At 45.2% G+C, this 25704-nt stretch overlaps 1 protein-coding gene across 1 annotated transcript in view; it reads left to right on the top strand.

Annotated features, from left to right (window-relative positions):
- HGFAC (HGF activator) overlaps nt 1–25704 on the top strand; it is a 68876-nt gene that overhangs the window by 8432 nt on the left and 34740 nt on the right. Inside the window, exons 4-7 of the mRNA XM_065405654.1 lie at nt 5217–5290; nt 10178–10300; nt 13731–13862; nt 15452–15562. Coding sequence (XP_065261726.1) covers nt 5217–5290; nt 10178–10300; nt 13731–13862; nt 15452–15562 — 440 coding nt within the window. The remainder of the gene's footprint in view (nt 1–5216; nt 5291–10177; nt 10301–13730; nt 13863–15451; nt 15563–25704) is intronic.

The raw sequence follows: 25704 nt of genomic DNA, 5'->3' as shown, positions 1-25704 counted from the left end.
GTTGTGGCCGTTTTGGTCCCAGGACATTGCTTGACACTAAAAATCATGAACTCAGTAAAGACACTGAATTTATGGCTCATTATAACAGTCTGTAACCCACTGTCCCTCCATTGTCCTATGACTGTAGAGGTGTTAATGTCCACTTCACCTTGAATGGTCTCTTGCAACATGTGTTAACTTATTGGCTTAACAATCTGTTCCACCTGGTATTTAGCTGTGACTCTCTGGGATGTCTACACTGCAGTGTAAGCCCAGGGTCAGTTGAACTCGAGTTAGCAGACCCCGGGTTTGTTTACCTAGTGCTTGAGAGTCTACACTCATTTGTAATCCCAGGTTAGGAATTGTTGGACCTTGCGTCCCAGCCTGGGGCACCAGCGACTATACTGCATTATGAGGGCATAAGTCAAACCACCCATATTCCAGACTTCCTAGCACACACACAAAACGTGGCTGCTCTAGCCCTTTTGTTCCTGGAGCAATGTGGGAAAACTTGACTGTCCACCAAACATGACTGTCTAGAGGACAAAGAAAGTCAGCTGGTGGGGTTGTGGAATACTTTTAGCAGACTCCCATAGTGTGAGTCCAGTGGGGCTGCAACTACACTGCAAAGCAGTAAGGCTTTAACCTTGGGTCCCGGCTTGACTCACACTCGGATCCTCCACCCCTGTGGCATCCTAGGACACTGGGTCTGAGTCCTAGATTAGCGTGATTTGTGTGTAGACAGAAGGGGGATTATGCTTGAGCCTGAGTTCGAACCCAGGGTTTACATTGCAGTGTAGAAATATCCTCTGAATACCTTTCCCAGACCCGAAGAAGAGCTCTGAGTAGCTTGAAAGCTTGTTTCTTTCACCAACAGAAGTTGGTCCAATAAAAGATATTGTCAGGGAGCAGACCAAGCCCCCACTGTAGTTCACTGGTTGGTCAACATGCACCATACCTGTAGCTGTGCTTGCCCTTGTTCCAGCCCTGCTCCTGCTTGCTCCAGCCCTTGTTCTAGCCCTGCTCCACACTGCTTCCAGTCCCTCTGCTCTGCTCCAGCTCCTGTTTCCCTCTACTTCAGACTTCCGGTTTTGACCCACCCTCCCTAGCTCTGCCTGTGGCTTATGACTCCAGTTGACCCTCCAGTTCTGGCATTCAGCTTCTATGTCTCCAGCACTGATCTCTGGCTCTGCCTCTGGTTTACAACTCTGGTTTCCCCTCCCCCCACTCTGACATTTGGCTTTCTGCCTCTCTGGTACTGACCCTTGACTCATTTCCTGAACTCCATCCACACTTGACCCAGCTCTAACCTGTAGGCTGAACTCTTCTCTTCACCGTTAGGCCTGACCACCTATGGCTTGGTTGGCAATAAATATTACCTCACCCACTTTATCTCTCTATTTAATAGCTGACATATTAGTGCCTGATCCAAAACCCATTCAAGTCAGTAGAGGAGTCTGTGACGGGTTCCATTACAGAGACCCCCTTGGGACTGTCAACTGATGTGCTGGAATTACCTCTGAGCCCATTTTCCCTGCCAGCTTGGGACTCCAGAACCCCGTCTTGTTGAGCCAGACATGCTAGCCTACTGCAACACAGACCCAGGTCTGGTCCATGCCCCCAAAGCTGCAGGCTTTAACCAAAAACTGCTCAGCAAGTCACCTATCTCCAGCACCCAAACACCCAGTTCCCAATGGGATCCAAACCCCAAATAAATTCGTTTTACCCTGTATAAGCTTTATACACTCATAAATTGTCCGCCCTCTATAACAATGATAGAGAGATATGCACAGCTGTTTGCTCCCCCAGGTATTAGTCACTTACTCTGAGTTTACTAATAAACAAAAGTGATTTTATTAAGTATAAAAAGTAGGATTTAAGAAATAACAGACAGAACAAAGTAAGTTACCAAGCAAAATAAAACAAAACACGCAAATCTAAGCCTAATACATTAAGAAACTGAATACAGGTAAACCTCATCCTCATTCCAATAAGCTTCTTTCACACACTAGACTCCTTCCTAGTCTGGGCCCAATCCTTTCCCCAGTACAGTTCTTGTTAGTTCCAGCAGGCATCTTAGGTGAAAAGCAGGGGATTTCACATGACTGGGACCCCCCTTTGTTCTGTTCCACCCCCCTTTATAGCTTTGGCAACAGGCGGGAATCTTTTGTCTCTCTGGGTCCCCACCCCACCTTCTAAATGAAAAAGCACCAGATTTAAGATGGATTCCAGTACCAGGTGACATGGTCACATGTCCTGTGAGACCCCAAGCCTCCATTCTTTCTGGTCTGACTCACACGAACACTGGAAGGCTTACAAGTAAACAGAGCCATTTACAACCAATTGTCCTGGTCAATGGGAGCCATCAAGATTCTAAACCACCATTAATGGCCCACACTTTGCATAATTACAATAGGACTTTAGAGTAATACTTCATATTTCTAGCTTCAGATACAAGAATGATACATTCATACAGTAGATTATAAGCTTTGTAACAATACCTTACAAGAGACCTTTTGCATAAAGCATATTCCAGTTACATTATATTTACACTCATAAGCTTATTTCCACAAACATATGGAGTGCAACGTCAGAGAGTCTTTCTATTTACTTCAATAACATTCGGATCAGACACTTAATACGCTGTTTTTTAGTTCTGCTGCTGGATTTTATATGCAGAAGTCTTGAGCTGTGGAGGAGGCTTAGGGCTGGGGCAGGGGTGAGGGGTGCAGAGGGGATGACAGAGGGAGTTTGGGTGCGGGAAGGGGTGTGGGCTCTGGGAGGGAGTTTGGGTGCAGGCTCTGGGCTGGGGCAGGGGGTTGTGGTGTGGTAAAGGGTAAGGGGGGTGACACTTACCTCGGGCAGCTCCCGAAAGCGACTGGCACATCCCTCTGGCAGCGGTTCCTAGGCAGGGAGGCAGGGGGTCTCTGTGTGCTGCCCCTGCCCGCAGGCACTGCCCCCTCAGCTCCTATTGGCCATAGTTCCCAGCCAATGGGAGCTGCAAAGTCGGCGCTTGGGCCGGGGGCAGCGCGCGGAGACTCCCTGCCCCCCTCTGGCCGCAGGGACATGCTGGCCACTTCCAGGAGCAGCGCAGACCCAGGGTCCCCACTCCTCGCCCTCTCTCTCAGCGCCTGCTTCAGTTGTTCCCTGGCATGAAGCAGGCGCTGGGAGGGAGGGTGAGGAGTTGAGGGATGGAAGGAGTGGGGAGGAGTTGATCAGCGGGACCCACAGACCCCCTGAAGTACGCTCGGGACCCTCAGGGGTCTGAGGACCCCAATTTGAGAAATGCTGGTCTAGATAATACTTAGTCCTGCCATGAGTCCAGGGGATTGAACTAGATGACCTCTTGAGGTCCCTTCCAGTCCTTTGATTCTATGAAAAGCACCTTTCTTTATAACACTCCACTGTCATGCCGTTATTCTGTAGTGATACTCCCTCTACAGATAATATTTATTATGATACATCAGAATAAGGTAGAAAGGATGGCCAAGGGCCAGTGCTCTCTCTGGTTTGGGCTGTGTTCAGTTCTCAGCTCAGCTGCAAACTTCCTGTGTGGCCTTGGATAAATGACTTAATCTATGCTGTGCCTTCATGCCCTGCCTGTAAAATATGGATAATAGTTCCCTGCCTCACAGAGGCTGAAATCCATTAAAAAGTGAGATGCACTCAAGTAAGGGGAGCAGCATTTGACCCTTTCTGTTGCAAAGAGTTGAGATTCTGTCGGTGAATCTGGAAATCACCCTTGTATAGTTCCTCATTTGTAATTATTCCTGTCTGGGCGGCTAAGAAGTGGAAATACTTTAAGGAACAGAAAATAAAGCACATTTGCCATAGAAAGCAGAGAAAAGTCCCTTTGTGGACAACTTCCCCCATCTCTACAATTCGTAAGAGGTTACTTTCGAAAGCAAAAATGGGTTAGGCCCTATTTTAATTATGATGAATAAAGCCAGCCTTAATGTGGTTTTTTAGATATTTATTTTTGTCTTTTTTTTTTTTAAACCTTAGTAATATCAGGAATGCCAAGTCAGGATTTCCCTGGTTTTGCTGGAGGACTTGTTGGGGAGGTCTCAGCTCTCAGTTCCACATCTGTTCGTAGCCTATCTTTAAGTGAAGGGAGGTGGGGGGATGGTATCTTTCACAAAGATCATTTTTATCCCCAGTGTTTTTCCCCAGGAGCTTGAATTAAATTGATGCTAATTAATTTTAGAAAGGATAATCTCACAAGGTAGAGTAGGATGATAAATGTGTAATGGAAATTTATAGAGCAACAAGAAGGAAGTTAATATAGGCGCCTTTCGGTCTGATAAAGTAAATTAACTATGATAGCCCGCAGTGGCCCTAAGTCTGTACTGTGCTCATGAGCATCTTCGTCAGCTAATTCACTCTTCAGACCTATGATAGGGTTTACGGACCCCTCACTAGAGGCAAGGCTGAAGCAGTACTGGGCTAGGAAAGCTCTGTCCCTCAGGCACGGCTGAGCAATGCTCCTGGGGAAAGGAACATATCCCAAGGATGGGAAGCTACCCAAAAGAAAGCTGACCCAGCTGAACCCTGTTTAGAGGGTCCCTGACACATTGAACTGAAAAGAGACTACAGCAGCAGACCCTGGTCTCTAGGCCTGCTGACAAGACAGAGCACCCTCCTATGAGACCCTATTAAAAGAAACTTGTCATTCATCGTTTTCTGGGCTCAGATCCTGCCCTTTCTTTGAGCCATGCATAGAGGGTCCTTGTGAGGATCACCACTTCCATGTGATAGATGGGAGGTAAGTGGTTTTTGTGGCATGGTCCCACCCCCGAACATGGCAAGCCAGGCAGAAGAGATGCTAATTGTCCCCACTCTGGCATCATGTAACTTTCAACTAAGGTGAGAGAGGTCAGAATGCTCAACTCAAAGACCCTCAGTGATTCCTCCAGCAAAACCAGGGATGACAAGACTTGGCATTCCCAATGTTTCCACAGTAAAAAGCAAGCAGAAAATAAAACAACTTTAAGGGGGAGGGGAAATGAAAACACCCACAACAATTTTTTTTCAGGTCTTTTTTATTAATCACATCTGTTTAAATGCCTTTTGCAGATCACCCCTAAGTATTACTGTCCTTACTACTGCTGTAATTAAAATAAATAAAATATCAGCTCTTAATAGTTCATACTAAGTGGTTTTGAAGGATGTTCTTGTCTCAGATGGTGCAGGGTTGTTTACAAAGCTGCATTAAACTACACTTTTAATTCTTTCAGGTGTTCAACCACACATAACTATGATCGCGACAGGAAGTGGGGTTATTGTGCTTCTGCATCCAAAGACCATATAGGTAAGGCAAGTAATTAATGACACCAGCAACAGGCATCTGAAAAGCACAATTGCCCTGCAATATCCAGTATTTTGTTATTATTATTAGATGGTGATTTATTATCTATCCATCAGTGTGCATGATGCTTTATAGACAAGTAAAAGGTAAATCCCCTGTTCTGGGGATCTCACAATCAAGGTTGGACATGACACAGGGAAGTGGAAATAGGGGAAAGATGAGATTTCCACAGAATAAGGAACTTATTAAGTTATTTCTTGTGCAGTGTGCGTGCTAGAGGCCAGATCTTCAGTTGGTGTAGCTACACTGATGTCTGTATAGCTACACTGATTTACAGCAACTGAGGATCTGGGTCTTTCTCTATTTTAAAAATACTAAAATATGAACTATTCATATAATAGTGTTGGGTTTAAACTTTTTTTCTGGAGTCTGGATCAGTGCTGGAAAGTGAAACCTGTCATTTGTCCATCACCCTAGCGCACTCTGTTCTCATGTATGTTTTCAGTACCCCATGCTGTGAAATTAAAGCCTGAGCCCCATTCTTTGGTTAAATGTCAGTGCTATTCCTGTGCATAGGGAAAATCCTACTCACTATAGGTGAGGCCCAACTTCATCTCATATTGCCAGGCATGCAAAACAGTATCTTTCTGGGGAAGGGATATGGGTGAATCCTGGACTCACTCTCCATATAACACATTCTGCATCAGTCACCAGCTCTAGGTCTGGAGGGAGCAGCAGCATGTTTAGGAATATCCAGGTATGGAAGTGACGTAACTGCTAGACTGCCAAAAGGCTGTATAGCAGAATACAGCATATCTCCCTTTGGGCTTTCACATGCTCCATGCTCAACATCTCCCCTGCCTCCCTTTCTTAGCTACCCAAGATTTAGCAGATAGGAGGAAAACAAGTCCTGCATGCTGTATTTGGGCATACAAAGAAGGCACACGAGTAGTCCTGGCAAATTAAGGCCCTAAGTGTAGTCGTGATGCGGGAGCACTGAATTTGTGAGGTTGTTAGCATTGCACACTGAGCTCATGTAATGGAACTGTTTCATTTGGTGAGTTATGGAATTAAAATAATCTTTCTAATAATAGCAGTGGGCAAAGTAAACCGTGTCAAGCAACCCTTTCATTGTAATCTATCTGTGTTATTCCATGGGCATCTGGGACAGTAGGAGCCATTTCTGGAGGAAGGAATAGTGCCTTGTGCTCTGTTTTTACAGGAATCACCTTCTTTTAATTTATGTGCCCGGGACTAGCCTTCTGTACAAACGAGTGACCGTTTGGGGGGGGGGGGGGTATCTTTCTATTTATGGTATTTGTATGGCCCCTGTTACAGTAGTATCACATCCTTAGTGTATTTATGGGGAACCGAGGCTCAGTGACTTATCCAAGGTCTCAGAGGAGTTTGTGGTGGAGCAGAGACTGGAAGTCACGTCTCCCTTGCCCTAGTGCTCTAGCCACTAGACCATCCCTCCTCCTCGCTGAGTTGCACTTGTAGGCTGTTCCTGTTTCCCTACACCACATCTCTCAGATGATAAAACCATTCTGGCTGTGTCTCTGACTATTTCTGTTTTGTTTGTAATTTCTTTTAAACAGTTGCATTTTTTTAACAAATAAGGAAATATTTTCTTCCTCACGCTAAACACACAGATACTCTGTCAGCTACTCCTTCCTCAATAATGTACTGAAAGAGAACAGAGCTTCAAAAATAGATTGTCTTATGAAGAATTCATTTGAAAAAAAAAATTGCTTTAGTGACTGCTTCAAAGAGGACGAGTAAATAGAAGCATTCACTGCAGAAGTAGCCTAAGAACAATGAAAAGGGTAGTCAGCTCAAAATGGGCAGGATTTTCCCACAGATTTTATATAGCAAAGAGCAATAGTATGCATGCACATAATTTTGATTGTTGGCATAAAATAGGAAGTAAAGGTCTGTGGTAAACTCTTTTAGATGTAAGTTATTTTGGGCCCAGTTGGTTGCTTACTAATGTGTGGCTGGATCTTGTGAAATTCTCTGCACCATTAATTCCTGGTGACTTAAAGATTGAGTCCTGGTCCCACTGAAATTCCAACCATTATATAAACTAGAAAAACAGTAAAAAAATTTTTTTTTGCAAAAATACTTTTGATTTCAATAGGAATTAGTACCTAGGTACCTTTGAAAATCCTACTAGACACCTGTCAGGCATCTTCAGGCACCTAAATACCTTTACAAATGTGGCCACAAGTGAATTGCTGAGTTGTGGCTCTAGTATTGTGCTGGATAGGGGCCAGTGTGCCAAGGGTGACCAGATAGCAAGTGTGAAAAATCGGGACGGGGTGGAGGGTAATAGGTGCCTATATAAGAAAAAAGCCCAAATATTGGGACTGCTCCTATAAAATCAGGACGTCTGGTCACCCTAAGTGTGCCCTGCACCTTGTAGGGTTAAACCCAAAGGTCTAACCCAAAGCTCACCAACGTCAACGGGAGTTTTATCATTGATTTCAAAGGATCTTGGATCAAGTTTCAAGAAAGGAGAGTACTAGATACCAACTTTGTTCAGGGGCACATAAAAACAGAATGATATGGAAAGATGTGCCGAGAGCTTGTAAGTTGAATATAAACTTATAAGTGGGGGAGGTATCAGATCAGAAACATGTACTAGCTAGTTAAATTCCTGGAGAAGAGCCATCTCAGTATGGTGAAAAGTGTCCTATCCAAATTGAAAGTAGTCCAGGAAGTTGGGTGATGTGGTCAGACAGCTGAGAGCAGGTGACTCAGTACTTCAGCAGGGCTCTGGAGAAGTTGAACTCAAGATGGTTGTTAGCAATTGTGAAAGGATTCAAGTGAGGGTTTTCTCACAAAGGAGGGATGATATCCTGGGATGGCTTTAGGCACAGACTGGACGGGCAGCTGCTTGGGGCACCATGTTTACCAGGGACCCATAACTCTGGGAAGAGTTCCAGGCAGGAAGAAACAATCTGGCCAGAATACTCCTGTGCTGTAGGAGCACATCCCTGATGTGGAAGTTGCAGGAGGACCTGTGCTGGCCAAAAGATAAATAGTGAAGCAGCGGGGAGAAGAGATGAGGATGCCGAGGGAAGACAGATGGGAAGTGACCCAGGGATGGTGGAAGGGAATATAATGAGGGGTTCCAATGAAAGAGAGAAGGACAGAGCTAGGGGTTCTGCTTTGCTGACTTAAGGATGGTACCAAAAATGATTTGCCATGTGCTCCACTATACTGAGGGATGGCCCTGGGAGAGAGCAGAAGTTTGAAAATTACAGGAATATGTAGTGATGAAACACTATATAATATAGATATTTCATAACTATAAAATGGAAGAAGCAGCAGCATAGTCATTATGTTTACATGCTTTCTTTTGATGTTCTCCTTGGGTGTGACTACCAGTATATGTACACAGGCCTAGATACTGATCTCAGTTACACCATTGTAAATCTGGAGCACATGCCTTGACTTCAGTGGAATTACTCCAGATTTACACCAATACAGTGAATTTTAGAATCTGGCCTCAAGTGCTTTGTTTCAGACTCTTTATGTGTGGGTATATTTTTACATGTTGGATTGTCTACTTGGCAGTATCAGCATGTTGGCAGCCCAGCACCCTGCTCAAAGAACAGCTCAATGGTGTAATTCTGCATTGTCCTCATGGCAGAATTTGGCTAGGAAGCATTAGATAGAGAATTCAAATGTAGGCAAAATATTGGGCCAGCCTCTCAGCTGGATCAGTTGGCCTCAGTGGAGAGACGCTGGTTTATACCAATTGATGAGTTAACCCAATGTCTTTTGTCAACTAGTGTTATCCCATTAAAAAGTATTATGAACTTTATATGGTACTTTGTCATGTAAAAGGCAGCCTCCATCAATTGACTTCATGGGAACTGAGAGCAGTGGTGCCAGTTCAGAAATTTCAGGGGCGAAGGGAATTCCAGTTCCTCTCCCAGGTCTCCTTTGGCTGGGGAGTCTGCCCTCCCTCTTACCACCAGAGTTCATGAGCGGGTGCCCCCAGGAGTTGAGTTCTCAGCCTGACTCCCCTGCCTGGCACTGTGGAGGGACAGACTCTCCATGCGCCGCCTCACAGCACCATTTGAGTGGTGGTGTTACGTCATGCACCAGATTGCAACGCCACTTGCTGAAATTTGGCTTGGTTGCCCCTCTCACTTGACAACACCCTTCCCACTTGATACCACTGACTGGGAGGTAGTGCTGACAGGATTTTTTCATGTTTTTTAAAAATACTTTCGGAGAATAGGAAACTTTATAGTTTATTAGTTTGATGCAGTTTGTTTGTTCTGACTTAATTTGATCTGCTCCTTCTCTTCCTGTTAGGAAATTCTGCACCATCCCACTTATCTTAGTCTTAGAATGCACCAGAGTCTACTACCAGGAATGTATAATTTATGTAATCTAAAGTAGAGACATAATCCCACTTAGTTATGTTGCTACGTAAAATACACAGAGCATTAATCCGGGCAAATGAGAGCTTCAGACTTTTTTTTTATCACTAGTGTAAAGGAATAGCTCCATCTTGTGGACATTTGTCCCATATCCTCACATGATACCTGCTGACTTGACTTGACTTATCAATATTGTGAATAATGATCATGTGTCAAATTTTGCTTCAGTTATATCATTATAAACCCATTTATTTCAGTGGAAGAGAATTCAGCTCACTGAGTTGTATAGTTTTATAGATCAAGATAAATCTAGTTATTGTGCAATTAAAAAAGGAACAGTTGAGTAAACATTGTTTTAGTGAGATCAAATGGTGATATTAAAGCCACAAGGCATCTGAACGCAAAGTGTTGCTATTCTGTATAACTGGCCAATGTCTGACAAAACAAAGATTGAGTTGTCTGGCAGTTATTAACAATAACTTATTAATAGATTTCTCAGATTATTGTGCAAGGCGCCCATGCAAAAATGGAGGGACCTGTTCCGTTGCCTATGATCATAGTTCTTATCACTGCGCATGTCCTGAGGCATTCACAGGAAAAGACTGCGAGATTGGTAAGTGCCTTATTTAATGAGCAATGGATATTAGAGGTAGAGGACTTGTCCAACTTTGTTAGTGAAAAGGTAATGTTGTTGTGATGTTAGAGAGCACTAAGACATTAATGTTTGTGTAGGCTTGTTTCCAAGTGATTATGATAGACAATCTGTTACTGACAGGACAGCTGAAAATAGCTTAATTATATGGTTATAAATTCAAACCTGATCTGAACTACCATTAAAGTATTAGGCTAAGAGACATACAATGAGACTCTTCCCCCCGACCCCTGCACTCAGATTTTGAGATTAGCATGCATGTTTACAGGGCCGGCTCTAGGATTTTTGCCGCTCAAAGCAAAAACAATTTTGGCCACTCCCCCCGTTTTTTAATTACCCCACCCCCGGCCCCGCCTCAACTCCGCCCCTTCCCTGCCTCCTCCCCCCAGGCTCTCAAGCCTAGGAGGGAGGGAGGGGGAGAAGTGGCACCCATGCCGCGGCCACTCAGAGTCTCCCCCTCGGGGGAGCAGCGGCGCGCAAAACAGCTGTTTCGTGCGCCGCGGCCGCTCGGAATCTCCCCCTCCCTCCCAGGTTTGAGAGCCTGGGAGGGAGGGGGAGACTCCGAGTGGCAGCGGCGCGCGAAACGGCTGTTTTGCGTGCCGCGGCCGCTCGGGATCTCCCCCTCCCTCCCAGGTTTGAGAGTCTGGGAGGGAGGGGGAGACCCCGAGCGGCCGCGGCGCACGAAACAGCTGTTTTGCGCGCCGCTGCTCCCCCTCCCTCCCAGGCTTGAGAGCCTGAGAGGGAGGGGGAGTAGTGGCGCGCGAGCGGCAGCGGAGGTGAGCTAGGGCGGCCGGGGCACATTTTTAGGGGCGGCATTCTGGCGCCGGCCATGCCGCCCCTAAAAATGTGCCGCCCCAAGCACCAGCTTGTTTTGCTGGTGCCTAGAGCTGGCCCTGCATGTTTAGAAAAGAATAATTATATTATATAGCACTTAGGGTAGAGAGACATGACAAGCAAAAGAATTTTAAATAAGGCACTATGTCCCAGTGTATGTGCACATGTGCCCATTAAGGATCTTACCATGCTCTCAGTGATTTTACACCAGTGTAATTCCATTGACTTCACTTGAGTTACTCCAGATTTACACCAGGGTAAGTGGGAGTTATCAGACGATAAGGCTCTTATCATACTATTGCACCAGTTTTACAACAGTATACAGTGCTGGTGCTAGGCATAAGCAGACTAAGCAATTGCTTAGGGCCCCGAGAAACTCAAGGGGGCTGACCCCTTATTCACTTTTTTAGTATGTGTTGTAGAGGTGGGGCAAAAATATTCCCGCTTAGGGCCCCAATGGGCTAGCGCTGCCTTTGGCAGAATAACTCCACTGAGGTCAGTGATGTTGCTCCTGCTTCTCACAGTATAAGAACAGAATAAGGTTCCATAAAAGCTCTCGTTTCTCTTTGTTGTTCAATTAAATTCCTTTCCTGCTGCTCCGGAGCCACCTAATGGCATGTATACAATGTGTACGGTACCGGCTGGGGCACCAGAGTAGCTGCCTCCATTACAGCCTTCATCTGTAAGAACCAGTCTGCTAAACTAACAGCTATGAACAATACATAGAAGTGGGATGAATGTCGTATTTTACTCTGATTTTTCTTCCTTACTTTTCGTGAATTAACCATTAGGGGGCTTGCAGAATGGTGCCACTGTCTCGTTCACAGGAGCATATGACATTTTAAAAGCAGGAGAAGCCATCTGGCCCAACCAACCTCTTTATTTCTAATTTATTCTACTATTAGTCATAGCACCTATCACTATGGTGGCTAGGTGCTTCCATTACAAAGGTTAAAACACAAATTGTTTGATTAGCACATAAGCCTGGATCCACAAAGGGACTTGGGCATTGCAGCACTGAGTGTTGGGATGTGTAACTTTTAGACATCTAGAAAATCACTGGAACAACAATGCGATTCACAAATCCTGAGTAAGGTGCCTAGGCTTCTTATACAATGAATGGGGAGAGATGGGTGCCTAAGAATGAGATCCACAAAAGCAAGTATGTTAGCCAAGGACCCGCCAGAGCTAGCCAATGGGAGTTGCCAGCAAGAAGGGGGTGTCCTAAGTCCCACCCCTCACAGAATTAGTCACCTACATGCAGGCTGCAGGGAGGTGCATGTCTCTGCTTGCAATCCACATCTGGGACCCCCTCTCCTGCAGTCAGGCAGCTAAAGTGCTTAATCTGCTGCTTGCAAGCAGAGGCCATGCGTGGTGGGGCCATGCGTCACATCTCCCTCCCCCCCCCCCCGGCGAGTTGTTGCTTGGCTTGTACTGAGCATGCTCACATGGACAGAGCATGCTCAGTAACATTTGCTGAAACTGCTGCCCTCACTCTGCCCCCCCCCATCAGCAGGCATGGGTCATTTCTGCTTGCAAGGATGCATTAGGTGCCTACCTCACTATGCACAAAATAACTGGAAGAGGAGGGTAGAGCACTCACTTAGGATGTGTGAGACCCAGGTTCAATTCTGATGGGCAGAGTGGATTTGAACCTCTCCAGAGTGTACCCTGTCCACTGAACTATGGGATATTCTGATATGGGACTCCCTCAATCTTCCCTGTTGAAGCTGTTCCACTGTGGGTAACTAATTGAAGAGTCATTGGGCCAAAGAGAGCATGTGAGAATGTCTCCATAGCCTGGTGGTTGGGTCACCCACCTGGGAAATGGGAGATCCAGCATCCAGCCCCCCTGGTCCAATCACTCTTTAATTATTTCTCCAAAATGAAACAGCTACAACAGAAGAGATTGAGGGAGACCCCTATTAGAATGCCCATAGCTCAGTGGTTAGCGCACTCTCCTGGGAAGTGTGGAAGATCCCTGTTCAAATCCTCTCTCCTCATCAGGCAGAGGCGGGGATTGAACGGAGGGTCTCCCACATCCCAGGTGAGTGGCCTAACCACTGGGCTAAAAGCTAAATGGTGGCTCCTCCTCTCACCAGATTTTGAATGGGCCCCAGTCTGGTAGGTGTGATCAGAGCATGCCTACTCGATCGGACTCCACAGGCAAGAGAGGCAAGCAAACACCTGTCTTCTTCTCATTTGTGGATTGCATTTGAGGACAAGGTGGGAGATAGGTGTCCAGGCACTTAGAATGAGGCAGCAGTGTGCATGAACTGAGACAGAAACGTAGTTGTTCAGAGTACTTTTAAAGCAAAAATTTAGATGGGTGAGTGAGTGTACGTGCCTACAGGGTTAGCTGGCAACAAAGCAGGGGTTTTGTGGATCGCAGCGGTACCTAAAACTGGGATTTAAATCTCTTTGTGGATCTAGGCCATACTTTCAAATAACATGTGGCTAGTTAACAAGAAAAGGGATCATTAGGGCATAACAAATCATTTGGTATCATTCTTTGTAACAAACCTTAGAAATCTTTTTTTATTTTATTTTATTTTAGGGAAGTGTTTTGATGAAAGTCGCTATGAGTACTTTGACACTGGCGAAAGTTGGGCAAGAATCCACAAAGGAGTAGTGGAAGAATGCACGTGTGTTAACAGCCGAATTGAATGCCAAAACACACGATACACAAGTATTACTCTGTGCTGTCCATAGCATAAGCATTATTTTGTTCTAAGTGTATATATCTGCATGTAGTGGGCTAAATAAAAATAGTGATGCTGAAACCTGTGCTATTGTATTCTACATAGTGACCGGGCTCTTTCAACACACACACCCAGAAAGAAAAAAATATTTTTCTTTCCACTTATGGATAATGGACCTGATTCAGCCTGTGAGCATGTGCTTAAGTGCTTTACTGAATAAGGAGGGACTTAAGCATGTGTTTTATTTTAAGCACACACTTAAGTGCTTTCAGGAACAGGGATGTGATCCTGAACTGGGGCCCATAAGAATAAACAATAGATTAAAGAATAATAATAACAAAATTACACCTCTATCCCAGAATCTCAAAGCAATTTACAAATATTAATTAAGCTTCACAGCACCCTGGCAAATTAGTTAAATATTGTCATCCCCATTTTACAGGTGTGGAAACTGAGACACAGAAGTTAAGTGACTTTCCAAGCTCACATAGTAAGTCCATGGTAGAGCTGTGAATGTGCCCAGGAGCCAAAATCACCACTGGCATAACTTTGACCATAGGAATCCTGACTGCCAGTCACATGCTCTAACTACTTCACTAAGCTCCCTCCCTGTTGGTTTATTATAAAATATTACACAGCTCTCTAAAAAATTTTGCAATAGTGGGGAGCATATTACGAGCAGTAGTAATAATAATTACTGTTATTTGTTAAGCAATGATATTTGCAACAGAGGGGAAGCTATACTGATATTGACAGTAAAAGTAAACAGTGAGCCAGATCTTCAACTGATATAAATCAGCATAGCTCTGTTGTCTATAATGAACTATCTCAGTTTGTACCAGCTGAAGGTCTGGACCGGTGTGGAAATAGTAAAAAAGGGAAAACCAATTCCAAAAGTATATATGGCAGAGAAGGAGATGCCTTAAGATGTTGTCACCATGATAAATATGATGAACATCTCTACATTCTTCTTGTTTTCATCCTCTCATGATGATTCCAACAAGATATGATATGAAATTTGTTTAAGTGGGTTGCATTTTCTTGTACTGCATGTAGCATTCAGAGATTCCAAGGCCAGAAGGGTCATTGTGATTAACTGACCTCCTGTATAACACTGGCAATAAAACTTCCCCGAAAAAAAATCTTCGAGGATATCTTTTAGAAAATCTTGATTTTAAAAATTGCTAGTGATAGAGAATCCACGACCATTAGTAAATTATTCCAATCGTTAATTGTCCTCACTGTTAAAAATATATGCCTTATTTCCAGTCTCAGTTGTCTAGCTTCAACTTCCAGCCATTGGATTGTGTTGTACCTTTCTCTGCTTGACTGAAGAGCCCATTATCAAATATTAGTTCCCTATGTAGATACTTACAGACTGTAATCAAATCACCCCTTAAACTTCTCTTTGTTAAGCTAAATAGATTGAGCTCTTTGAGTCTATCACTATAAGGCATGTTTCTAATCCTTTAATCATTCTTGTGACCCTTTTCTGGACCCTCTCCAATTTATCAACAATTTATCCTCCTTGCACTATGGACACTAATTGAGTTTGATCTTCTATTTATGTTTGTAGGTTGTACCAGTAATCCCTGTCTCCATGACAGTGCCTGTAGAATGATTGTCTTCACTGGGAAAACTATATGTGGTTGCAAAGAAAACTTTGTAGGAAAATATTGCAATATTGGTAAGTATAACAATGTGCCAGGGAGAACAAATGTTATTGATTGATCATCTGACTGATAATAGGTGTTTGTTACTTGCATATTCTACGCAACATGTAGCAGAGTCTTCATCTGAAGAGTCATGTAGCATATGTAACTTCTCTCTGGCTAAGGCATTTACCATATTCCTACAGTATAAAACCTATTGCATTATTCCTCACCAAGGCCCCAGTCTGGTAAACACACATCCTTAACTTTATGCACATGAATAATCTAATTAAATTATTTATGCACATAAAGTTAAGCATATGTTTGCAAGCATATATTTGGGATCCAATGCATGTACTGTAGCATAAATTCTTCCACACAAAAGCATGCATCTTATTTGTTCCCACATGAAATAAAGTAATGTCTGTTTTAGCAAGATCGCTGGTTATTTCCCATATTTGTCAGTCATATATAGTTAATAGGAATAGACTCTAATAAAAGTGTATGCGTGTCCTTTTAGTCATCGGAGCCTGATTCTTTTCTCACTTATACCAGTTTTACACACGTATAACTCTATTGATACTCCTGATTTACAGTAATAAAACTGAGAGGAGAATCTGGCTCTTGGCATCTAGACATGCAATTGCTTTGTTGCTTCTTGTTTGAGCTTCAGAGGTGCATAGTTTTTGATGCAGCTTTCTTACGGAGTTTTGAAGTTTGTCGCTGCATGGATTATATATATTTATAATCAGTGCACTAAATCTTCTCTTCAAGTAAACTCAATGACTATCTTTCAAATACAGCAATTTTTGCACACAAATTACAGTAGGTCTTCAGCCATACCACACCAATCTTGTCATCTCGTTGGCTAAGAGGGCTTGTACGCTGATCTAGGGTCCATTGTAGTCAATGGCAAGAGTCTGTAAGAGGGTAGCAGCCTCTGAGCATGCCATTGCAGTCCTCAGCCTCAGTTTCTCTCTGTTTTGGGAATAATTTATTCACTCCTAGAGTCTTTAAAACAGCATTCCCTCTCTCCTGGGGTCTAATTTATTAAACATTGTCTGGTTCTCAAAAAGATCCTGCCTATGGCCCCGCCTTAGGTTTGGGGCTCCAAGCTTCTCTATTTCAGGAACGTGGGGTTCCAATTCTGGCTGTAAATGCTCCCCTTAAATTCAGAGTTTTCACAGCCCTCCTCCTTCAGTTGTGTAGATTGAGTCCTGGCCTCCATGGCCTGCAAACTCTATTCTTAAGTTCAGGATTTTCGCAGCCCTCCTTCTGGGGGCTGTGGCCTGACTGAGTTCTTTCTCTCAGCAATCTCTCCTTCACTGGACTTGGAGCCTCCTTTTTGGTTCACCCAATTAATCATCTGACCAGTGCTTTGATCCTTCCCAGGTGGAACTAATAACCCCAAACACCTGACCTCTGAACAATGCTCCTGGTCCCAGGCCTTTAAAGGAACAATAGCCTGGATTTTCCTAGTCTTTCTCCCTCCCAGGGACTACTCCTTGGGACCATCTTCCTCTCAGCCAATGTCTTTTTTTGATTATTCCTTCACCTTTCATTTTTCTTACCCCTTTCCAGGTATCTGGGGAACTAGCCTCTCAGACTGTCTCCTCCAGACTTAAAGGGCCAGTACCCTATAACAGACTCCATTGATTGTGATGGGCACTGGATCAGACCTAGCTGAGTACTAGGATGGGAAACCTCTAAGGAACACTTACCGTATATACTTGATCATAAGCCGGTTCGTTTATAAGCCGACCCCCCCAAGATGGATACGTAAAAATGGAAATTTTTTATAACCCGTTCATAAGCCCACCCTATAATTCAGGGGTCAGCAAACTTTGGCTCCCGGGCCATCAGGATAAGCCGCTGGTGGGCCGAGATGGTTTGTTTACCTCGAGCGTCCGCAGGCACGGAGGTAAACCTAAGTAAACAAAATGTCCCGGTGTGCCAGCTGCTTACCCTGACGGGCCAGGACAGCAACTGGGGGGGGGGAAATTTTTGGGGGGGAGAAGCTGGGAGTCAGGGGGGTAACCCCTGTGACCACCCCCCACATGACCCCACCCCTAGCCTGGGACCCCCACACTCTCCCCATCCCATTCCTTCCCACCTTATCTGGGGAAGGCCAGGGGAGGATGTCTCTGACCTGGCTGGAGCTGCTCCGGCAGGCTGGGCAGCGCGGCCGCAGCCTGCTCCGGTGGGCCAGATGGGGCGGCGCGGCCGCAGCATGTTCCAGCGGGCTGGCCCGGGTGGCATGGCCACAGCATGCTGCAGCGGGCCAGGTGGCTCAGCCACAGTGTGCTTTGGAGGGCGGGGCCGAGCGGCACGGCTGCAGCCTGCCAGCCCCGGAGCTGCAGCTGCTTTGGAGACTGGGGGGAGAGCAGCATGGCCAGAAGCGGAGAGACTCTGGCCCCGCCTCTTCCCTTCTGGCTGTGCTGGCTGTGCTGCCTCTCCTTGCTCCCTCTGTTGGGGGGAGGGGCTGTGTCCCACCTCTCCCTCTCTATACCCGTTCATAAGCCGACCCCCTTCTCTGGTGCTTCCCTTTTTTACTGAAAAAATTTGGCTTATGAATGAGTATATACGGTATTTGTTTTTTGTTGTTCACTATTCTTTTTTGTTCTCCTAAATTGTGTGCATTTTTTTTTAAACAAAAACAATTTAGTAATCCAACCTGGGAGCAGACCCAAATCCCGTGTGATTTTAGGTGACCAATCACACACCATGAATAACAACCTGCGAATAGTGAAATTGCACAATTTTGTGACCAGCCCAAAAAATCTGAAAGACATTCATCCAGACTACCTGGCGAATAGAGACGAATGACAAATAATTCTCTGAACAATTTGACGTCCAATCTACTGGTGAACAAATAGGAAAAAAAGGCTTAGTCTACAGCAGATATTATTTACAATGATCAGTTCACGAGAATCATCCCATCCTTGTTTACAAAAATATTATTATTCTTCAAGTGCTTTCTCATGTTGATTCCAGTTAGGTATGTCTGTACCGTATGCACAGCTGTCTGAAAGTTTTTCCCATAGCAGCACCTGTCAGGTCGGCTGTGGAGCTCCCTGGAGTGGCGCCTCCATGGTGGTGAATATATGACCCTGCTGACCCGGAGCCTCCTCAGTTCCTTCTTACCGCCAGTGACAGTCATTGAAACTGCGGTGGCTTGCTCTTGCAAGTGCTCCCCTAGTTCTCCTACTAGCTTTGTGTATATAGTTTAATAGTTTAACAGTTGTATAGTTTTAATAGTTAGTTAGTGGATAGTCCTAGGGGAATTCTGCATTACTGTGCATGTACACAATTTATGTCCCCCGCAGATTTCTTTGCTTCCCCGCAGAAAAATGACTTTCTGATGGGGAAGCAAAGGGAAGCCACAACACTGGTTGAGACCCTCCCCAACAGTATGTTTTGGGTGCCCAGGGCATTGGGAATGGGCAGGTGGCTCCTACCCTGCAACCTCAGCTGCAAGTCCCGGCTGGGTTGGGGAGGACGGGACTTCCTCTTCCCCTGCACGGCATCTGGATCCATGTCAGACGTACCCCCAGATTTCTCCCATGGCTATAGGAAGCTCTGCAAACTCTCTACCTCCTCTCTCCTCCCCCACCCCCGCACACTTCCTGCACCCATCGCTCCTTAGCTGCAGGGGGAAGGATCACTGTACAGGCAGATTTTGGTAAGCTCAGAGAGCTGATAGGTAAGGTCCCATGGGAATCAAGACTGAGGGGAAAAACAACTGAGGAGAGTTGGCAGTTTTTCAAAGGGACACTATTAAGGGCCCAAAAGCAAGCTATTCCGCTGGTTAGGAAAGATAGAAAATGTGGCAAAAGACCACCTTAGCTTAACCACGAGAACTTGCATGATCTAAAAAATGAAAAGGAGTCATATAAAAAATGGAAACTAGGACAGATTACAAAGGATGAATATAGGCAAACAACACAGGAATGCAGGAGCAAGATTAGAAAGGCAAAGGCACAAAATGAGCTCAAACTAGCTATGGGAATAAAGGGAAACAAGAAGACTTTTTATCAATACATTAGAAGCAAGAGGAAGACCAAAGACAGGGTAGGCCCACTGCTCAGTGAAGAGGGAGAAACAGTAACAGGAAACTTGGAAATGGCTGAGATGCTTAATGACTTCTTTGTTTCGGTCTTCACCAAGAAGTCTGAAGGAATGCCTAACCTAGTGAATGCTAATGGGAAGGGGGTAGGTTTAGCAGATAAAATAAAAAAAGAACAAGTTAAAAATCACTTAGAAAAGTTAGATGCCTGCAAGTCACCAGGGCCTGATGAAATGCATCCTAGAATACTCAAGGAGCTAATAGAGGAGGTATCTGAGCCTCTAGCTATTATCTTTGGAAAAGCATGGGAGACGGGAGAGATTCCAGAAGACTGGAAAAGGGCAAATATAGTGCCCATCTATAAAAAGGGAAATAAAAACAACCCAGGAAACTACAGACCAGTTAGTTTAACTTCTGTGCCAGGGAAGATAATGGAGCAAGTAATTAAGGAAATCATCTGCAAACACTTGGAAGGTGGTAAGGTGATAGGGAATGGCCAGCATGGATTTGTAAAGAACAAATCGTGTCAAACCAATCTGATAGCTTTTGATATGGTCTCGCATGATATTCTTATTGATAAACTAGGCAAATACAATTTAGATGGGGCTACTATAAGGTGGGTGCATAACTGGTTGGATAACCGTACTCAGAGAGTTGTTATTAATGGTTCCCAATCCTGCTGGAAAGGCATAACAATTGGGGTTCCGCAGGGGTCTGTTTTGGGACCGGCTCTGTTCAATATCTTCATTAACGACTTAGATATTGGCATAGAAAGTACGCTTATTAAGTTTGCAGATGATACCAAACTGGGAGGAAATGCAACTGCTTTGGAGGACAGGGTCATAATTTAAAATGATCTGGACAAATTGGAGAAATAGTCTGAGGTAAACAGGATGAAGTTTAACAAAGACAAATGCAAAGTGCTCCACTTAGGAAGGAAAAATCAGTTTCACACATATAGAATGGGAAGAGACTGTCTAGGAAGGAGTACAGCAGAAAGAGATCTAGGGGTTATAGTGAACCACAAGCTAAATATGAGTCAACAGTGTGATGCTGTTGCAAAAAAAGCAAACATGATTCTGGGATGTATTAACAGGTGTGTTGTGAGCAAGACACGAGAAGTCATTCTTCTGCTCTACTCTGCGCTGGTTAGGCCTCAACTGCAGTATTGTGTCCAGTTCTGGGCACCGCATTTCAAGAAAGATGTGGAGAAATTGGAGAGGGTCCAGAGAAGAGCAACAAGAATGATTAAAGGTCTTGAGAATATGACCTATGAAGGAAGGCTGAAAGAATTGGGTTTGTTTAGTCTGGAAAAGAGAAGACTGGGAGGGGACATGATAGCAGTTTTCAGGTATCTAAAAGGGTGTCATAAGGAGGAGGGAGAAAACTTGTTCACCTTAGCCTCTAAGGATAGAACAAGAAGCAATGGGCTTAAACTGCAGCAGGGGAGGTTTAGATTGGACATTAGGAAAAAGTTCCTAACTGTCAGGGTGGTTAAACACTGGAATAAATTGCCTAGGGAGGTTGTGGAATCTCCATCTCTGGAGATATTTAAGAGTAGGTTAGATAAATGTCTATCAGGGATGGTCTAGACAGTATTTGGTCCTGCCATGAGGGCAGGGGACTGGACTCGATGACCTCTCGAGGTCCCTTCCAGTCCTAGAATCTATGAATCTATGAATAAGCTTGACTAGTGTCGGCCTACTGTCTGGGGTACAACAGCCTGGACTCAGTGGTCACCCTTCTGGTGCAGGTCCTCAAGTCCCTCCGCTGGTGGCTCAACCTGCAGGAGGTGTGCAAGGGAGTCCCCTTCCACAGATTCCAGCCCTCTCTGTCTCTGGTAACGGACATGTCAGCGCTGGGATGGGGTGCGCACCCGGGAGGCCTTCAAACACAGGGCCTCTGATCTCAAGACGAGCTCTCACTCCACATCAACATCAAAGAGTTGAGGGCAGTCTGATGAGCATGCCAAACCTTCCAAGCTCGTCTGCAAGGGAAGTGCGTGAGAGTCATTACGGACAACCCAACTACGATGTTTTACATAGACAAGCAGGGTGGAGCCCGTTCCTCTCCCCTATGTTGGGAAGCCCTCAAGCTGTGGGAGTTCTGCACAGCCCACTCCATTCACCTGGAAGTGTCCTACCGCCCAGGTTCCCAGAAGGAGCTGGCGGATTACCTCAGCAGATGCTTCCACAACCATGAGTGGTCCATCTGCCCGGACGTGATATACAGTGTTTTCCAGAGGTGGGGAGTTCCCCAGATCGACCTCTTTGCCACATGAAGCAACAGGAAGTGCCCACAATTCTGCTCCTTCTGGAATCACAGTCCGGGCTCTCTCACAGACGCATTTCTCCTCCCCTGGATGGAACATCTGCTGTACGTGTTCCCACCGTTCCCACTTGTGCACAAGATCCTGCTGAAGAGCCGCAGAGGCAAGGCGGGGGTCATACAGGTGGTGCCAATGTGGCCTCGCCAACACTGGTACACCACACTACTGGAGCTGTCGATGGTCGCCCCAATCACATTGCCCTTGGTCCCGACCTGATTACCCAGGATCACAGTCACCTTCTCCACCCCGACGTCCAGTCCCTTCACCTCACGGCTTGGAAGCTTCATGGTTAAACTCTATGGAACTCATGTGCTCTGAGCTGGTTAGGGAGGTCCTGTTTGGTAGCAGGAAGCCCTCCACCAGAGCCACCTACCTGGCCAAGTTGAAAAGGTTTGAAATCTGGTGCGCTCAGAGCCGCTCAGCACCAATGCAGGCACCCATACCGCTTATCCTGGAATACCTACTGCACTTAAAACAGCAGGGTCTGGCAGCATCATCCATCAAGGTGCATTTGGCAGCTATCTCTGCCTTCCACCCGGGAGTGGCTGGGCATTCCATCTTCGCCACCCCCATGATTGACCGTTTCCTTAAGGGTCTGGAAAGGCTGTACCCAAAGGTTAGACAACTGATCCCGGTGTGAGACCTCAACCTGGTCCTTTCCAGACTAACAGGGCCCCCGTTTGAACCACTGGCGACTTGTTCGCTCATCTACTTGTCATGGAAGGTGGCCTTCCGAGTCGCCATTACTTCGGCGTGGAGGGTTTTGGAGCTAAAAGCCCTCACCTCCGACCCTCCCTACAAGGTTTTCTTTAGAGACAAGGTCCAACTTAGGCCTCACCCTGCCTTCCTTTCAAAGGTTGTGTCCCAATTCCACTCTAACCAGGACATTTTTCTACCTGTCTTCTACCCTAAGCCGAGAACAGAGGCTTCACTCACTGGACACTTGCTGAGCGCCGGTCTTTTATATTGAATACACGAAGCTGTTCTGTAAGTCAAACCAGCTATTCATGGTGGTAGCAGACCGGGTGAAAGGACTCCTGGTCTTGTCACAGATGATTTCGTCATGGATCACGTCCTGTATCCGGACGTGCTACGAGCTAGCCAAAGTTCCAGCTCTGGCACTAACGGCGCATTCCACAAGGGTGCAGGCCTCCTCAGTAGCGTTCCTGGCTCAGGTCCTAATACAAGAAATCTGCAGGGCAGCGATGTGGTCCTCGGTTCATACTTGTACCTGTCGTTATGCCATTACCCAGCATGCTAGAGATGATGCAGCATTCGGCAGAGCAGTGCTCCAGTCAGCGATTCCATAACTCTGACCCCACCTCTTGGGTTGGGCTTGGGAGTGACCTAACTGGAATCAACATGAACAAACACTCGAAGAAGAAAAAACAGTTACTCACTTTCTCATAACTGTTCTTCGATTTGTACTGCTCATGTCCATTCCAGACCCACCTGCCTTCCCCTCTGTCGGAGTAACCGACAAGAAGGAACTGAGGAGGTGCCGCGTTGGCAGAGTCATATATTTACCACCATGGAGGCGCCACTCCAGGGGGCTTGACAGCCGAACCGATGGGTGCTGCTAGGGGAAAAACTTTCCGACGACTGTGCACGCAGCATGCACACATCTAACTGGAATGGACATGAGCAAGCACTCGAAGAACAACAGTTACGAGAAAGTGAGTAACCGTTTTTTCCTGGCAGCATCCTGAAGGAAAGTAAGACTGATATTTTATGGCTATTGAGTGTGAGAAGTACAACAAGCAGGGGAGGACTAAAGCAGGATCTTCAGGATTTAGTCATTGGTTTTGAGGGGTCCTGCAGTGAGAGAAGTGTGTAGTGCTTGTAGAAATGGCCTTGGTAGGCTGTCTCACTTAGAAGGAAGATGAAGAACTCAGGAGTGAGAGGTGGGTGGAAGTTCAACTAGGGAAGATAGGTGCCTGAGTACTGTGCTTGGGAACCAGCTCTCTCTCCGACCCTTCAATATTAACTTTGCTGGAGGGGAAGGTTTATCAGAGGTTATGTAGTCCCGTTAAACTATATCACTGCGAGCGATTCGCATTATCAAGGAATGCAATAAAAAAGTTTAGAAAAACATAAAAAAACTTCCAAAGGGGAAAGTCCTCCAGGGTTCTTAACTGACCTTATGGGATATCTACTCCAAAGAGTCATCTCCCAACCCTTCCTCAACTCAGGTCAGTTGGTGGTAGCTGGCCAAGGAAATGGGAACATGTAACATGGTTCTGACTGGGGCAGTATACTCCACTTGCATTTATTGGAGTCCTGGGAGTGACTACACAATCCCTCACAGAGTTCCTCCAGAGGCAATGTGACTCCATAACTCTGATTGCAAAATGGAGTCCTAACAGGAACAGTGTTAAGGTTCCTTTTTAGTTGGCAGCTTCCAACACTCAAAGCTGAACTGTGACTTCATAAATGTGAATGCTGTATGGCCTTTATTATAAAGCCCAAGATTACTGTAGTATAGCTATACTACTGGTGTGTGGACTGACTTGTTTAGAGCAAGAAATAAGCAAGTGTTGATTGCTTACTTGAAAATAATAAAACAAACACTTGGCCTGCTAAACAAATGACTTTAGCTGCCTATGAGCCATCTGCATGCGGATGCATAAAACCCACACACAAAATGTGAAAGGAGAGATCCAGCTTATCTGTCAGGGCTGTGAAAATATGTTTAAAAATGAAAAGCCCTTTGCCAGGATTTATACAGACTAAACTAATGATAATGAACCTACCAACTCTACAGGAATATACCATACAATAACAACACAATCATGATTAAGGCATTTTGGTGTTTGTAATCCCAGATGACATGGAACTTAGTTTTTTAAAAGAGTTTAGATTTTTTTCTCTCTTTTTCCCGTTCACTTGTCATGAACCACTATAGGGCAGTTTGAGGTTGTTTGAATGCCCAGAGCAGTTCAAATCAGCCAGTGTACAGTCCAGGTTCCCTTGACCTTCTCTTCTCCAAATTTCCTGAACCTTGTGTTCCTTCCTACACCTCTCTGCCCCCTAAATTTCCCATCTCTGCTGTATTTCACGTTCCCCTGCATATACCTGCCAGTTTCTCCCTCTCTTTGCTCTCCCTGACTACACACATACATACTGTAGTTTTCCCCCTGCCTTTTGCATCCCATGTTTCCCTACACACACCCTTTTCTGTTGACTAGATCTGGTGCAACATCTAGCATTTGAAAATAAATATTTAAGATTAATGATAATTTTTGCCATTAATCTTCCTAACTGAAAGTTTGTCTGTCAGTAGAAGCTGGTGGATAAAAATCTTCAGAGAAACTCCTGAAAAATTACCAGTTTTTAAAATGGCTTCCATTTCCCATTGTTTTCAGTAGCCTTGAGGCCATAGCTGCCCTCGGGTAAGGTGTCCTCTTTCAAATGGCCACTGCCTCCAACTGTTTTCAGTGAGAGTGAACCCAACAGCCACCTTTGTTAAGAACAGACCTACTGAGAACTGTTGGCGATAGAAGCCCTTCTCAAAATAGCAACCTAACTGCTGGCAAGTTTCAACCTCAGTCCCACTGAGATAAATGAGAGATGGTAGCCACTCTGAAGTAGAGCAGTTCTATGTGGAATTCTTTGCCGTAGAACATAATTTGGCAGCCCTTGCTGAAGCAGACACTTTCAGTTATGAGGAATAAGGAAAAAATGTCCATCATTTAAAAAAAACAACCACCCTTCAAATGTAGCATAAGATTTCAGTGAGTTTAACTATAAGAGAAGTCTGAAGCACCCGTGTTGATCCATTA

The sequence above is a fragment of the Emys orbicularis genome, chromosome 5 (genome assembly GCF_028017835.1).
Source record: "Emys orbicularis isolate rEmyOrb1 chromosome 5, rEmyOrb1.hap1, whole genome shotgun sequence".
Classification (NCBI taxonomy): domain Eukaryota; kingdom Metazoa; phylum Chordata; order Testudines; family Emydidae; genus Emys; species Emys orbicularis.
The sequence above is the reverse complement of the archived record's forward strand: the minus strand, read 5'-3'. Positions and strand labels throughout refer to the sequence as shown.